The 15,409-nt window shown below is 42.5% G+C and overlaps 1 protein-coding gene across 6 annotated transcripts in view; it reads left to right on the top strand.

Moving 5' to 3' along the window:
• The first annotated feature begins 64 nt into the window (after positions 1-64).
• The window catches only part of JPH1 (junctophilin 1), an 84,160-nt gene continuing 68,815 nt past the window's right edge, over positions 65-15,409 (top strand). For all 6 annotated transcript variants that reach the window (XM_017885823.1, XM_017885796.1, XM_017885788.1 and 3 more), the window contains exons 1-2: positions 65-726; positions 6,027-6,786. In XM_017885823.1, coding sequence (XP_017741312.1) covers positions 348-726; positions 6,027-6,786 — 1,139 coding nt within the window. In that variant the 5' untranslated portion in view covers positions 65-347. The remainder of the gene's footprint in view (positions 727-6,026; positions 6,787-15,409) is intronic.

Here is a 15,409-nt window from a genome sequence, read left to right as displayed (position 1 = left end):
CCCGGGGAGGGGACGAGGGGCGGGCGCGGGGCGGCGCCCGGCTCACGTGGGCGGGCGGGAGCAGCTGAAGGTCCGCTCGGGAGCCTGGGCTGTCCTCTCGCGCGCGGCGCTGGCCGGGGCGGCTGCGGCGAAGGAGGAGGAGGAGGAGGAGGAAGGCGGCGGTGGCGGCGGCAAAAGAGGAGGGAGGACGGGGGCGGCGTCGGACTGGAGCCGAGCGGCGGCGCGAGCTGCCCAGGGCGCTGTCGTGAGCTCGCCCGCCGGGCCCCCACCGCCGAGCTACACCCTGCCGTGCCCAGCACTGCCCGCGTCCGTGCCCCTGCGGGGAGCGCGCCGGGGCTGCCCCCCGAATGACGGGCGGAAGGTTCGACTTCGACGATGGCGGCACCTACTGCGGCGGCTGGGAGGAGGGCAAGGCGCACGGGCATGGCATCTGCACGGGGCCCAAAGGCCAGGGCGAGTACTCGGGCTCCTGGTCGCACGGCTTCGAGGTGGTCGGAGGCTACACCTGGCCCAGCGGCAATACCTACCAGGGCTACTGGGCGCAGGGCAAGCGGCACGGGCTGGGGGTGGAGACGAAGGGCAAGTGGATGTACCGGGGGGAGTGGTCACATGGTTTCAAGGGGCGCTACGGGGTCCGGCAGAGCCTCTGCACCCCCGCTCGCTACGAGGGTACCTGGAGTAACGGGCTGCAAGACGGGTACGGCGTGGAGACCTACGGGGACGGAGGTGAGCGGCGTAGCGGGCGGCTCGGCTCCTCCGCGAGCTGGTGCGGTGGGCTCTGCCCTGGCTGTGGGGAAGTGGGGAGGACGCCGGGCGCACGTGTCCGGAAACCCGCCAAAACACCTGGGGGCGCCTCCCGCCCGCGCCAGCCCTCCCCAGAGGAGGCGCTGGGGCCGGACTGGGGCGCAAGGGCTGGATCTGACCCCGTTCTTGGAGCGGACCGTGTGTCCACACTCAGGGGAGCTAGGCGTGAATGTACCTGGCCGGCGCCAGCGCTGCGCTGCCACCGGGAGGGAGCGCCGCCCGGGAGGGTTGGGCTGGAGAGAGGACGCTGTCACTTGAGCCCGTCACATTACGTTCCTGATCCCTCCCTCTCCCGGCTGGGTTTGAAATCGCCACTCCCGTGGAGTTAGAGCGAACACCCTGAGCGGGTGAGGCTGGAGGTCCGTGCTGACCGCTCCCCGGATTGGTTTCACGTGGAGTCGTATTTCGCTTCTGGTCCTCTAGTAGCCTAAAGATAGAAGCCAGAACCCCGTAACTAGAATGTTAGGGAATTGTACCTTAATTGGGGGTGCATTTGGAAACGTCCGAGTTATGGGAGCAGAAAGGCCACTTGATGCAGGTGGAGTTCAGAGTGTGTGAGTTCCTAGTTTTCATTCCATTCCTTAAAATATTGGTCTTAAAAGAGTAGCAGTCTTTGCTGACCTGGAGATCTTGGACAAATTACTAGGAAGATATTTTAGAAATGGGCAATGAGGCCTACATTGAAAAAAAATACAACTGGCAGGTGTGTTCCTATAGCTGCTAAGTTACCAGCTACTTTACTCCTGAGAATGGCAATACTGAAACAAAAATTTGCATTATGTATGACCTAAGCAGTATGCCTGGCTGTGAACAAAGATCACCCTTCTTTTAAGACTTAACAATATTTGCCAAAGGGATTGTGTATATACCAGGGCAGAAGTTCCTCTTTTATTAGGAAAAGTATACATTACTTAAACAGGTGTCAAAACTTGATGAATCTCCTTGTGTAATACGCTGAGAAAGATATTCATGAATAGCTTATGCTTTAGCAAAGTGCATTTCCTGATAAACATCATCATATTTAGTTGAAAAGGGTTGTGGGAGGCGACATCACTTTTTGGAATTAAGCAGCTCAGAGTTGGAGGATATTAAAGGGATGTAATTGAAAGTTTCTCCAGCCCACTGCAACCCCATTTATACCATTGCTTATATAAAAGCTTACACAATTTGTACACTTCACTTAGTCAGAACACTTGGGCCATGTTTCAAATGCAAAATGGCAGAATAGTAGAACTTGCTAAAAAGGACATCTTTTCATCCTACAGTATAAATTAAGCATATGGTTCTCATGGATTAAAAGAAAAAAACGTCCTCTAATACTTTTCTGTGGGGCTGAGTACCGAGTTTCACAGTAGTTAATTAGGACCCTTAAATGTTCTGAATTGGCATAAAGTACCTGGTTGACAGCGCTATAAATATGTTAGTTGGTAACTGGATTTTGTTGGAGGCCCCAGCTCTATTGTATAACTAAATTCCATGTTCAAAAGTAGAAGGCAAAATTTACTTTTTTAAATGTGTGCATTGTTTTATAATCTTTTAAGAAGGGCAGGGATGGTTCTCTTCAGTTTTGGAAAGTTGAAAATAGTCTCCTTTTAAAGATGCTATTCATTAAACACACTCTCTTGGTTTAGAGTATTCATTATACCTAGTAATCAAAATATATATAGCACAGTAGAGGTTGTCTGTGTACATGTCGTGGAAGCCCAAATAAGTCTCCAGAATGATTTTATGAATAATCTGCCTTCAGTTTTAAAATAAACTTAAAAAAAAAAAAAGCTTAGAACTTGGCATCATGCTAGGTGGTACTGTGGTTTTCTTCCTCTACCAAAAAAAAATCTAATATGCTACAGTTCGGAAGAAAAACCTTAAAAATCACGGCTGAATGTCTACTCTGTGCTAATGGATTTTCTGCTGTCTCATATGTAACTTTATTCATTAGAAAGTCCTCAATCATAAAAGGGGAGTCTAAAGCAAGTGTATTGCTATAACTTATTTCATACAAAGGTTTTGGCCAAAATAGGAATATCACTAAAAAATTAGCTTGTTTTCTGCTGTTCTCACTAAGGAGTTAGCTTGTTTTTGTCTCCACTCTCCCCATTGCCACATGTCCATCCCTGTACACCCTGTATCAGATTCAGGGAAAATCTGATTCCGTGTTTTTTTGTGGTGACATTAAACTGGAGGAGGAAGGAAGCAGTAATTCCATGTGAGAAGTATCACTTATTTTATTAGTGATTTGTGTATGATGTGTTGCTGAAATAGAAACCCCCTGAATATTAACAATACGTTAGTCTCATACTCATGAAATCCAAGTCTAGGTGCCCAGAATTTTTTGTGCTAATTCTGATCTGTACTTTGTTTTTTCACTTCCCGTAAAACTATTGAAAATTTCTGGGAAAACATAATGTTTTGTTAACTAGATGCATACTTGCACATACCCATTCGGAGCATATAAACTGAAGTTTGGCATAGTGCAGTGCAAATTTGACTGAAACTCCTAAACTGGATGCCTTCCACTACAAGATTGTGTAGTTAAAATGACTAAATCTTAAAAATTAGCTCCCAAATGAACACAGTTTAAAACTGGTAAAAGTAATTTTTATACTTGTGAAATATGCATCTACATTTTAGGAATCAAGAGGAACTAATTAGAACTTTATTTGAGCAGCAGGGAGAAGTTGGAACCCACCTGCTTCATAAAGAAATAAGCCCTTTTTTTTTTTTTCTAGGTTCATTGACTAAACTAAACCTATTTTAAATTTCAGACGAACTGCTAACAGTTTGACTGTAAATTGGTTTCTAGCAATTCTGTGGAGGAATTCTTTCATATACTGTGATTTAACAAAATGGGAGAGGAATGTGGCCAATGCTCTTGTCCCCCCTTTCCTGTTTGACAGTTAAGCAGAGACTTAAACTTTCTAATTATTGCTGTTGCCTTAAACAGCTTGGATTTTCAAGCCATACTTTTTTGGAAATTCTAAATACTGTACTAGTCTTATTTTTGAAGATAACAGTTTAAGGAAACTAGCTGTTAATTTTCCATCAGTGTTAAACATTTACCAAGATGGTATGGTTGTATTTTAAAAGTGTAGATACTTATTGATATCAAACAGCATGTCTCCAGATTGTTCTAGCAAAATTAACTTGTCACTCTAGACAAAAGTTAGGAGGATATGATTACAGCTTTCTTTTAACCAACAAAATATTAAAAATAAGGTGGTTTATTTTAGTATGTTCAAGCCAGATTGTGAAACTTTCATCCTAGAATTTAAATTTTACCTGTCTCGGCAAAGGAAAAGTCAAAATCAAAATTTCCTAAGAATTCCATTCCCATTCCTGTTGCGATGGTGGTATTTGGAGATGGCCAATATTCAACAGGAATCTTCTTAGCCTGAAATGTTTTACATGACTATCTTATCCTCTTGGGTTAATCTTTTGGAGAAAACTATGAGCCACCCACCTCCTCAGAAGTTCATAGATGTCAGGTTAAGACTTCACATCTACCCAGAATATGACAGTTAGAGTACCAGACCCACTTAGTATTTCATTGTATATCTACTATTGCCTATGTCACCTATGTCAGTATGAACAAAAAGAGAAGGTAGTCTTGAAATTGGTCAAAACTGTTGACGTGGGAGTTGTTATGGTTTTAACTTTTAAGTGCAATGAAATAACCAGCCATTGTTCAACACAGTTATATAAAACCACTAGCATTTTTGCTCAGTGTTTTAAAAATGAATATATGCCATGCAATAGAAATCTGTACATGGCAATATAAAATGCAAAGTGACTGCAGGGTAGACCTATATAATCAGAAATGGAAAGAGGTCAAGACAGACTAATCATTATTTGTTTTCTATGACATTGTGAATTGTTATGAATAACACAGAAGTAATTACATTTAAAATTTTCCAGATAGCTTCTTTTGAGGGATACTGTAAATTAAAATTTACCCTTAATTAAAGGAAATGGCCTTGATTTTAAAAAGAAACTTCTAAATTCCCTAATTTAACATTCATTTCCTCCTAAGATTATTTTAAAACCTGTACCAGGTTATTTTTTAATGTCTTTGGTTATTTATTTAGTAGCAAAAAATTCACTACAAATGCTTTAGATGACAGATTATCCTGAAAAAGCATAATATTTGTTGACAGAGTGATCTGGTATCAACATTGTAATAGATAGTGTCAAATATACCTTTTCTCTGAGATGAAGTCCAAAATGGTAACAGTAAAAGATTTCATCTGGCCTTACATCAGTTTCTCCAAGGGTAAAGGGTATACCTTTTAGCCACCATAGCTTTTTACAGTCAACATAGTCATCAAACACCCTCTGTCCACAAACACAGACCACAGGACACATGAGAATTTTGTGTTCTCGTATGAAGTAATTCCTGCCCTCAGGGTGCTTCTAATCTGTGGTGTGATTTACAATGCAGTGGCAGCTAGGGAAATCCATAGAGGGTGCAGAGATTTGGCAAATGACATGGCACAAAGCTTTGACCTTTTCACTTAGAAGCACAAAAATGTTAAATTGCTCATTTTTTTCATAATAGTTCACTGTATTCATAATATACATTGTGGTTGTCAAATCACTCTTAGTTCAAAAAGATTCACCCAAATTCAAATGATAATCCTGAATATTCAACAGTTTTCTCCACACTAAAAAAAGAGATGCTGAATGTAGCAGAAAATTTAAGACGTTCATTTGATGACTGTGTCCCAAGTATTCAGATTTAAGCCTGTGTGCTTTTTGGAATGTTATACTGACATAGACCTAAAAGTCATTTTTTAGAGTTTTCCAGCTAAATTAGTAATATTAGAATAAAATGTACAAATAGAATTCATTTCATATTCTCCTGTTTCCTTGCCTCCTTTCTAAGAGGAATTTTTGATGCATTAATTTCAGAGGAGAATGTTGTTTTCCAGTGTTCACTTTTTGTATTAGAAGGTAGTGGTTTTCCTCTGAAATACTTGCATAAATTTTTTAATGAAAAGCAAAAATTGTCTGACTACTGGAAAATTCTGTACAATGACATTAAAACCTTACACCTAAAATTACAGGGCGGGGATTCACAAGTGGATGCAAAGTATCCTCCAGGGTTGACTTGGAAATGGTCAGATTTGACCTTGGGCAGGCCTGCGCCAGTGTGCGCTGGATGGTGCAGGTGATTGCGCAGCTTCTGCCGCCGACTCACAGTGCTTTCTTGCGTTCTCTCCAAGGTACCTACCAGGGCCAGTGGGCCGGAGGTATGCGGCATGGCTACGGAGTGCGCCAGAGCGTGCCCTACGGCATGGCCACGGTGATACGCTCGCCGCTGCGCACCTCCCTGGCCTCGCTGCGCAGCGAGCAGAGCAATGGCAGCGTGCTCCACGACGCCGCGGCCGCCGCCGACAGCCCGGCTGGTACGCGCGGTGGTTTTGTGCTCAACTTCCACGCAGACGCTGAGCTAGCGGGCAAGAAGAAGGGCGGCCTTTTCCGGAGGGGCTCACTTCTCGGAAGCATGAAACTTCGCAAATCCGAATCAAAGTCTTCCATCTCCAGCAAGCGCAGCTCTGTCCGCAGCGACGCGGCCATGAGCAGAATTAGTTCCAGTGATGCCAACTCCACGATCAGCTTCGGCGATGTAGATTGTGATTTTTGCCCGGTGGAAGACCACGTGGACGCCACCACCACGGAAACCTACATGGGTGAGTGGAAGAACGACAAGCGCAACGGCTTCGGCGTTAGCGAGCGCTCCAATGGCATGAAGTATGAAGGGGAGTGGGCAAATAACAAGAGGCATGGATATGGCTGTACCGTGTTTCCTGACGGCTCCAAAGAAGAGGGAAAATACAAAAATAATATTCTGGTCCGTGGGATAAGGAAGCAGCTTATACCAATAAGACATACAAAAACTAGGGAGAAGGTGGACAGAGCAATTGAAGGTGCCCAAAGGGCAGCTGCCATGGCGAGAACCAAAGTGGAAATAGCAAATTCAAGGTAAGTAAATGCAGGGTGGTTGGTTTTGCCGGGTTGGTCAGAACAATGGAGTATCAAATATTATGTTTGTCTGCCGGTGACATTGCTAAATGCATTCTACAACTGCTAAAACATCAAAGGTGGAAAATGATTACCCCTCAGTAGAGTCAAAGTCAGAAATGTACCTGCACTGTTCTGAAACTTCCCATCGTCAAAAAAATGTTGAAGGCACTTTGAGCTCCCCTTCCCATTCTAAATTACTTCCCTCATATTAAACAGCGTGAGGGAGTTCACTGAGACCCTGTGCTCATCTTCCTGAGCCCGGGAAGTTGCTGTTTTCTTTTCTTTTTTTCCTTGTTTTAAGAAGGACCTCTGAAATGCTGCCATAGAAAACATTGTGTTTTGTGTGCCAAAAGAAAATAGCAATCCACGTAGACACATACTTAGTATAGATGTGTACCTTTATTCTAATATTTACATTGGAGGTAGGTACACTAAGCCTAGCTTATACAATTCAGATTCTGTTTATGAAATCTTATAGGTAAAATTGGTTTTGAGACAGCCACCAAATCTACATTTGGCAAAAGTGGAAAATAACATGACAAAATCTGGCATGCATTGTTTAAAACAACAGCTATATGGGAAAGGCAAAGAGACCTACGAGAATCGCCACATTCTATGCAGAAGAGATTAGGTCACTGGTGTATTAAAAGGAAAGGGGTGGAGAGAACCTGACAACCTGACATGGACAGATGGGACTCTCAATGTGCCAAGGTTGGAAGAAAGAAGAGCAGTAGAGAAGGGCTGGAGTGAGTAGGAGAAAACCGGTGAATAATAGATTGACAAGTGGGGTGTATGTGTGGGCACAGAAGGACTATGTGCTTGAAGTTTTACCATTAATAGCTGGTTTCAGGGATCCAGCAAGAGGGATGGAGAAATCTATGGGGAATAAAGTTCTATTAGGGAAGGATATTATAGGTGAGACAAAAGAAAACGTGTGTTTATAAATGGAAAATTTTATTTTTAGTCTTATTTAAGTGGGTACTGACTAGCCACAGCTTTGTAAGACTTGAAGCATAAATTTAGCATAGAATGTTAAAAATCCTGTTTCTGCTTCAATAACACTCTTCCACAGAAGTAAACGCTCTTTTGAAACCACAAAATGTTAGCATGTCTTCAAGTTTTTGTTATTGGCATTGAATTAATGAACCTCCCTTTTTTTTTTTTTTTTTTTTTTTGGTGCGGAGCCATAATGAAATTTCCATTGTTCGAACTTTTTAATGTTACAAAAAAAAAAAAAAAAATGGTTGACACATGTGTCAAACTATACTTCTAGAGTCTTTTTTTTAAATGGCCCTACTAAAAAATAAGTAGGCTACTAAATAAGGGTTTGCCATTTTTTGGCATTACTTTTAGGATATAATATTAGTACTATTATGTTAAAAGGCTTTAAGATTTTCATCTTATCCCAAAACTAATTGTCATTTCAAAGCTAAATTTTTTGTTGATCAGCCACAAACTTTTCATGAAGTGTCTCTTCTCTTCCTGTCTTCTCTACCAGGCATCTTTTACTTCAGCATCACTGCTTTTGCGATCTACATTTGCTTTCAGTGCTTGCTTATGGATCAGAACTCAGGGCACATCTAATCTGCTGGCCTTACTTTTTAGACCTAGTGACTATACATGTTGTTAGGCCCTAACCTCTAATTTTAAATGCACATGTTGGTTTTCTCGTTACCACTTAGCTGATATGCTAAAGGGTAGATCAGTTTGGCAGGTGAAAAGTGACCTGTGCAGAACAGTTTAACACTTCTACAACTGCTAAAAACATCAGAGTGAAGTCGGTGGTTGCCAGGGATTGTAGGGTTTAGGAAAATGGGACGGCTGCTATTCAACGGATACAAAGTTTCAGTTACTCAGATGAGCTTAAGTTGTAAAGATCTGTACTACAACATTGTGGGCTATACTTAACAATACTGTATTTTGCATTTAAGACTTTGTCAAGGGCCCAAGGTGACCTTATGGTACATCCCTTAATACTAGCACTTTGGGATGGCTGAGTCAGGCAAGGACTCTCTTCAAGTCCCCAGGGAGTTTTCCAAGACCAATCTCTGCCCCAACACAGTGCAGGAACCCCCCATCTCTATCAAAACATAAGAAATTAGGCCCGGACATGGTGCCGTGCATACCTGTAGTCCTAGCCTTACTCGGGCAGACTGGAGGGTGAGAGCGATGACTGGAGCCCCAGAGGTCAAGACTGCATGAGCCGTGATTGTGCCACTGCCCACTCCAGCCTGAGTGTCAAGCCAAGACCCTGCCTCAAAAAAAAAACAAACAAAAAAAGAATTTGTTAAGTGAAGGTAGGTCTCAGGTCCGGGCGTGGGTGGCTCAAGCCTGTAATCCCACGCACTTGTGAGCTGAGACGGGCGGATCCGAGGTCAGGAGATCGGAGACCATTCCTGGCTAACCCGGCGTGAAAACCCCGTCTTCTTACAAAAAAATACAGAAAAACTAGCCGGGTGAGGTGTGGCGCCTGAGGTCCCAGCCTACTCGGGAGGCTGAGGCAGGAGAATTGGGTAAACCCGGGAGGCGGAGCCTTGCAGTGAGCTGAGCGGCTCCGGGGCCACTGCCCACTCCAGCCTGGGCAACAGGTGAGACTCTGTCTCAAAAAAAAAAAAAAAAAAAAAAAAAAAAAAGAAGTACGGTCTCGATGTTTAAGGTCTCATGTTAAGTGTTCTTACCACAATAAATACTGTTCAGATGACACAATCAACAGCTTAAAAATATTCAATTAACCTTCTATATTTTACTTACCTTCATTGTTTTAATCATTTTCCCAGATACCTTACTATTATACAATGAATACTTCCAATTAGAACTTTGTAACTTGTTTTTGGAGAAAGCAGTTAAAGGAATGACATTTCCCTTATAAAAGCTCTGATTTTAGAGTCCTACAGTCTTTTAAAACCCTTAAAAATAAGAAAAGATTCTTTTAAGATTTGCTGCCTGGGGGATAGGACTTTTAGCTACGTTATTGTCATTAACCATGGCTCTTTCTAATGCCAGAATATCTACACAGTATCTGTACAGAACATCTCTATGACCTCTCTGTGGTTGCTGTTATCAATGTTTTTGTTTTTAAAACTACTGAAAATTTAAGAACATAAGATGACACTCTTCCCACCTAGCCCAGTGCAGACAGAAGAAAAACTAGAAACTAAGTCTCTTGGCAGCTGCTGCTGTTGAAGTCACAGTTCATCATTAGCAACAAAAGGAGATGATCAATGAATAGTTATCAGCTATTCAGTTTGTCCACCCAGTTGGTGTAAATCACTATTCTCAGCAACATAGTGAGACCACATCTCTACAAAAAATAAGAAAATTAGCTGGGTGTGGTGGCGTACGCCTGTAGTCCCTGCTACTCAGGAGACTGAGGTGGAAGGATGGCTTGGTAGAGAAGACTGAAGGCCCCCAGTTTCAGATCTGGAAAGGCCAAGAGAGAGCATCTCATCCAAGCCCCTCACATTCAGAGGCAGGGACTGAGGCTGTCTCCAAGATCCCAACACTCCCTGTAATGTTTTCATTTCATTTATGTTATTTCTTATGCTTTAGGGACTTTTATTTATTATTTAAGTCCCAGGGAAATGGACGCACCCTTGTACCATCATCCTATTTTATCTTGAAGCAAAGGTTCAAGTTGACTCTAAGGGAAAACAATTATATTCTCCAATAATGTCTACAGGAGACACAGAACCTACCATCTTTGGCCCGAAGATTCCTGAAGGCATGGTGGATCTGTGGACCTTTGCTTTCTCTGAAGAGGGAGTTGTGTTGCTCCGCAGTAAACACATACAGGAGGCTTGTTTCAGAAGGCTTATTATGGGCCCCTGTATAATTCCGACAGATCAAGAACTGTGGGGATGACATAACAGTAGATAGTAGATATCACATAGTAGATATAGAGTATTTAATAGATTCCAGCAGGTTAACACTTAGAGTCAAGACCATAAGGGATACTTATAATTTACTGACTCCTGGAACTTATTTTTAGGCCTCTGCTCTGCTCCAAAAGGTACTGTGTTTATAAGATTTACAAAATTTTATTTCCCTTTTTTCTTAGTACTGAGGGTACACATCATCATCTGGGATTGAGAAAGAGTGTCAACATTTTTTTTTTTTTAAGAAATGTTCAAAAGGTAGAAGAGCAACTCTAAATATCTCAAGAAATGAGTATACCTAGCAGCTACTGAGACCGCTCCATGCCAGTAGCTGACATACCACCTCTAGTTCTGGATCCCAACTGCTCTGTTCTTAGATGAAGGTGCTACTCTGACAGATAGATGTTAGAACTGGGGAGAGTGGAGCCAGTTCCTAAGCCCAGGCTCCATGGTCTTTCCTTTGTGCACCCTTGATGGTAACTTGGCCAACCAGACCCTTTTGAGTAACTGGAGTGCTGTTTTAGAGCCCTAAACTATAACTAGAGCCTTATAACTTAGAATTGGATCCCCCAATATGCGAATTTACTTTCTAGAAACTGTAATAAGCAGAATCTGTTTTGGTAGAGGAGACAGAAGGCCCCCAATTTCAGATCTGGAAAGGGCAAGGGAGAATATCTAGTCCAAGTCCCTCACATTCAGAGGCAGGGACTGAGGCTCTGCCCAAGATCATCCCACCGTCCCTGTTGTTTGCGCTCTATTTCTTAGGCATTCAGTTTTCATTCTCTTAGCTTTTGCCTCCTTAATTCCTTCAGCTTTTCCTGTCATTTTAACTGTATTTCTCATTTCAACTATATTTCTCATTTTGCCAATTTTTACTCCATCGACTCTTATCTCCAATAATTCCTTAAATGAGATGTTCGAAGATGTCACTACTCCTTGAGAAAAATACTTTAATAAAGAATGTTAAGGTAAGACATTTGGTTGAGAAAGCAAATAAGAAGCGACCCTTAGAGAACTCCACTTCTGCAGAAATGAACAGATCACTTAGGAAGAGGTGTGGACAGAAGCAGAGCTTGGTGTGATCTGAATATTAGAAGAAATAATTACCTTGCAAGAAGATAGAAGATGTAGGAGGAGTGGGAGAGAGCTGGCCTCAAGCAATTGAGAACCACAAGCCTTTGCTTGTACTGGCTTTGTTATATTAGACAGATAAGAAGAAATACTATAAAGTGAGGAGGTTAGCAAGTTAATAGGTAACTGCTCCATTTTGCAAAATTTGACTAACTCTGACCAGCCTCACTTAAGCTAGTGAAGCTCATTGGTACTCAGCTGAGCAGGCTCCCCGTACTACCAGGAAGTGTCAGTGATGGGGATAGGTGGCCAGTCACATGGGACTCTGCTGCTCCTTTTGCCAACCTCTCCCTGACCATTACTGGCACTTCAGGTGATGATCGGGGCTACCTAGACATGTAATCTTAGGAGGGAGTCTCTTTTGCTCTCTCTTCAGCCCAGAACTAAGGTTGGATGTCATGTTTGCCAGTTTTGGACTTAAATATAAAAATGATACATACTTTTCCTGTAGGATTTTTAAAAAGCCATTCCCCATACGTTTGCATAAAAAAGGATATATTGCATTTTCACGCAGATCTCCCCTCCTCCCGCCTGCTCAGAATGGTTCAACCATGCCAGCTTGCTTTCTGTTGGAAAGAAGGTCTCAGCCCCTGTCCCTGCTCCCTCTGGCTGGCTCCTCAGGCTACTGGGTCCTTATTCTGCTTTAAGCCTAGGTCCCTTCGTAGTGGAAGTTTTCCTCAACCCCACTTCCTCTTAGCCCACTTCTAGTCTAAAATCCCCCCCATTAGTCTAAATTGATATTAATTTAATGGTATTTGTTGAATATCTCTCACCCCAACTAGACTGGGAAGGATCAGCTGACTCTGAAGTCAGCTTTGCTCACTTTTGTACACCCAGCAGTGAGCTTAGATTAAGACACGTTAGTAAGTGCTCTAGTAAATATTTGGTGAATGAATTAATTAAATTCTCACGACTTAGGGTATGACCACTGCCAGTGCTCCTAATTTTGTTTTGCTGGGCAAAACCACATTTTAAGGATGGAAACTTAGCTCTCATAATTCATGCTATAATCTGACAATAGTCAAGGAGTGCAGAAAATGCCAAGTGTGTGCTACAGGTACCCTTTTCCTTAATTAGGTCAACATTGTTACAGGACATAACCAGGGAACAAGAGCGTCAGGTTGAGCCAAACTGTTACCTCCATTCTTTGTAAGTATTGAGCTGGTCAGTGATACATATGAGAGATTCCCTTCCAGATGTGGAAACTCCAGGAAGCGAAGTTGGCTTAGCTTCCATATTTGACAGCACCAAAACATGTAATATGCCAGAATGCAGGAGCTTTTTTTTGGGGGGGGGGGGGGGGGGGGGGTTTTTTCTTGTTTGGGCGTCATTTTTCTTAGACTTAAAGAAAATCATTTAATTTAACACATAAAGTTGGCTGGGATACAACAGTTATTCACAAGATCACTTGACTTGATTCACATTTCACTCATAAGTAATTAAAACCCAAAGTCAACTATGAGTCAATGCACATTATGGATCCAAATTAAACTGACTATTACCAATATCAAAAAAAAAGAAAGCCCATTCTCTGCTAAGTTATTATAAAGGGCCAGGTCTTTGAAATTCTTAAATTATCCTCAACAAAGGGATCTTTTGCAAGTCAAAGCTGTTTATAAGCTATCTTTATATCTGTACTGTAATGATAGTGGTTGTGTTATATTTTTAAACAGAAAGTTTAGATCACCTTTTCTATGGATTTTTTTTCTTCTGGTGCTGTGGTTCATTTTCAGTGATTATCACAAGTGATTTTTACAGAAAGGGGAAATCCTTCTGATGCCTTCTGAGTCATTTTAATGAATAGATTGTTAAATAGTTAAATAAATTTTAGGACAAAATCACCTAAAAATGTGGGCATTTATTGCTAAGGAAAGCATTGGTTATTTTCTTTAGTTCTACTACCTGTGTTCTTCCATATCTGCACCTTGACTGCCTCTCACTCTTTGCAACTGTTGTAACCAGTGCTTCTAGGAGCAAATTCCAGAAGCTTGGTTGAAACACCCAGACTCTGAGGTTCAGATAAGTTATGGTGAACAGGGAGCAATTATTACCTTACCCTTCATGGCAGGGTTGTTTTGAGAATTGAATGGAAGAGTGGGTATCATGGGTCTTTGTAAACTATAAGCCACACATAGCAGTTGTTATTTAGGAAAATGTTACAATCCTAGAAGTACCATTTTCACAAGTGAAAGTTGATAGAAGACCAAGGAGCCAAACTGGAATGGAGGTAAAGATGAAGTGAGAAAGAAAACAGGAAGGGAAGGAAGGATTGGGAAGCAGGAATAGGGATAACCAAAGGAAGAGAGTTAAATATACCGAGTTTGACCACCTGTGTGCAGACATGACCATGTATCAGAACTCAGCCCATTTTCAGCACCAGATCTGTGTGAAGTCAGCAGGCAATTTTATTTTTTTAAGACTGAAAAGTGAGCAAGGAAATGGCATATGCATTTATATCAACGTATTCTGAAGATAACACAGGATAATGAAGGTCTTACCTTTATATTAAGTATGTTAGTGTAGGCCAGGCGTGGTGCTCACATCCGTAATCACAGCACTTTGGCAGGCCGAGGCGGGCAGATCCCTTGAGGTCAGGAGTTCGAGACCGGCCTGGCCAAAATGGCAAAACCCCGTCTCTACTAAAATTACAAAAATTAGCTGGGCATAGTGGTGGGCACCTGTAATCCCAGCTATTCGGGAGGCTGAGGCAGGAGAATTGCTTGAACCTGGGAGGCAGTGGCTGCAGTGAGCAGAGATCACGCCATTGCACTCCAGCCTGAGCAACAGAATGAGGTCTCAAAAAAAAAAAAAAAAAAAGTTAGTGTAGATCACCATCATCCTTTTATATTTTATATTGTTATCCTTTATACATTGGGTTGAAACACCCGGACTCCGAACCTCAGAGGTTCGGAGTCCGGGTGTTTCAACCAAACTTCTGGAATCTGCTCCTAGAAGAACATATAGTTTTCAAATATGTTTCTCTTCTTTATCAAAGAATGTCCATTTCCCATGGGAGAAAGGGGGGGGTGCCTAGTCTAACTTCCTCACATTTTTTCTGGGCTCTTTAAAGAAAGACATGGTTGTCCATATCAAGGGCCCAGGAGCAATCATTCAGAATTCTCTCTGTGTGCATGCGCTGAGGGAACAGCTGAAACCAGAAAGATGACGTAGGTACCAGCTCTGTCCTGCCCACCACTCCCCCTCAAGCAAGGGTTTAGGCTCGGTTATAATAGCACTGAAAGGTGTGACTTGGGAGCACAGAGAAATTCCTCTGGCCAGCTCCTTTCCTTCAGCTCTGATGTCATATCACTCACCATGCAACGGGTCATTATGCATAACATGGGAACACTTTGTGTTGTGACAGCCTTGTAAAACCTCCTTAGGATATCTCGTTTCTAAAGATCTTTCTTTCTTTCTTTCTTTTTTTTTTTTTTTTTTTTTTTTGAGGCGGAGTCTCGCTCTGTCGCCCGGACTGGAGTGCAGTGGCCAGATCTCAGCTCACTGCAAGCTCCGCCTCCCGGGTTTACGCCATTCTCCTGCCTCAGCCTCCCGAGTAGCTGGGACTACAGGCGCCC

Source organism: Rhinopithecus bieti, unplaced genomic scaffold, assembly GCF_001698545.2.
Source record: "Rhinopithecus bieti isolate Rb0 unplaced genomic scaffold, ASM169854v2 scaffold_1380, whole genome shotgun sequence".
Classification (NCBI taxonomy): Eukaryota; Metazoa; Chordata; class Mammalia; order Primates; family Cercopithecidae; genus Rhinopithecus; species Rhinopithecus bieti.
The sequence above is the reverse complement of the archived record's forward strand: the minus strand, read 5'-3'. Positions and strand labels throughout refer to the sequence as shown.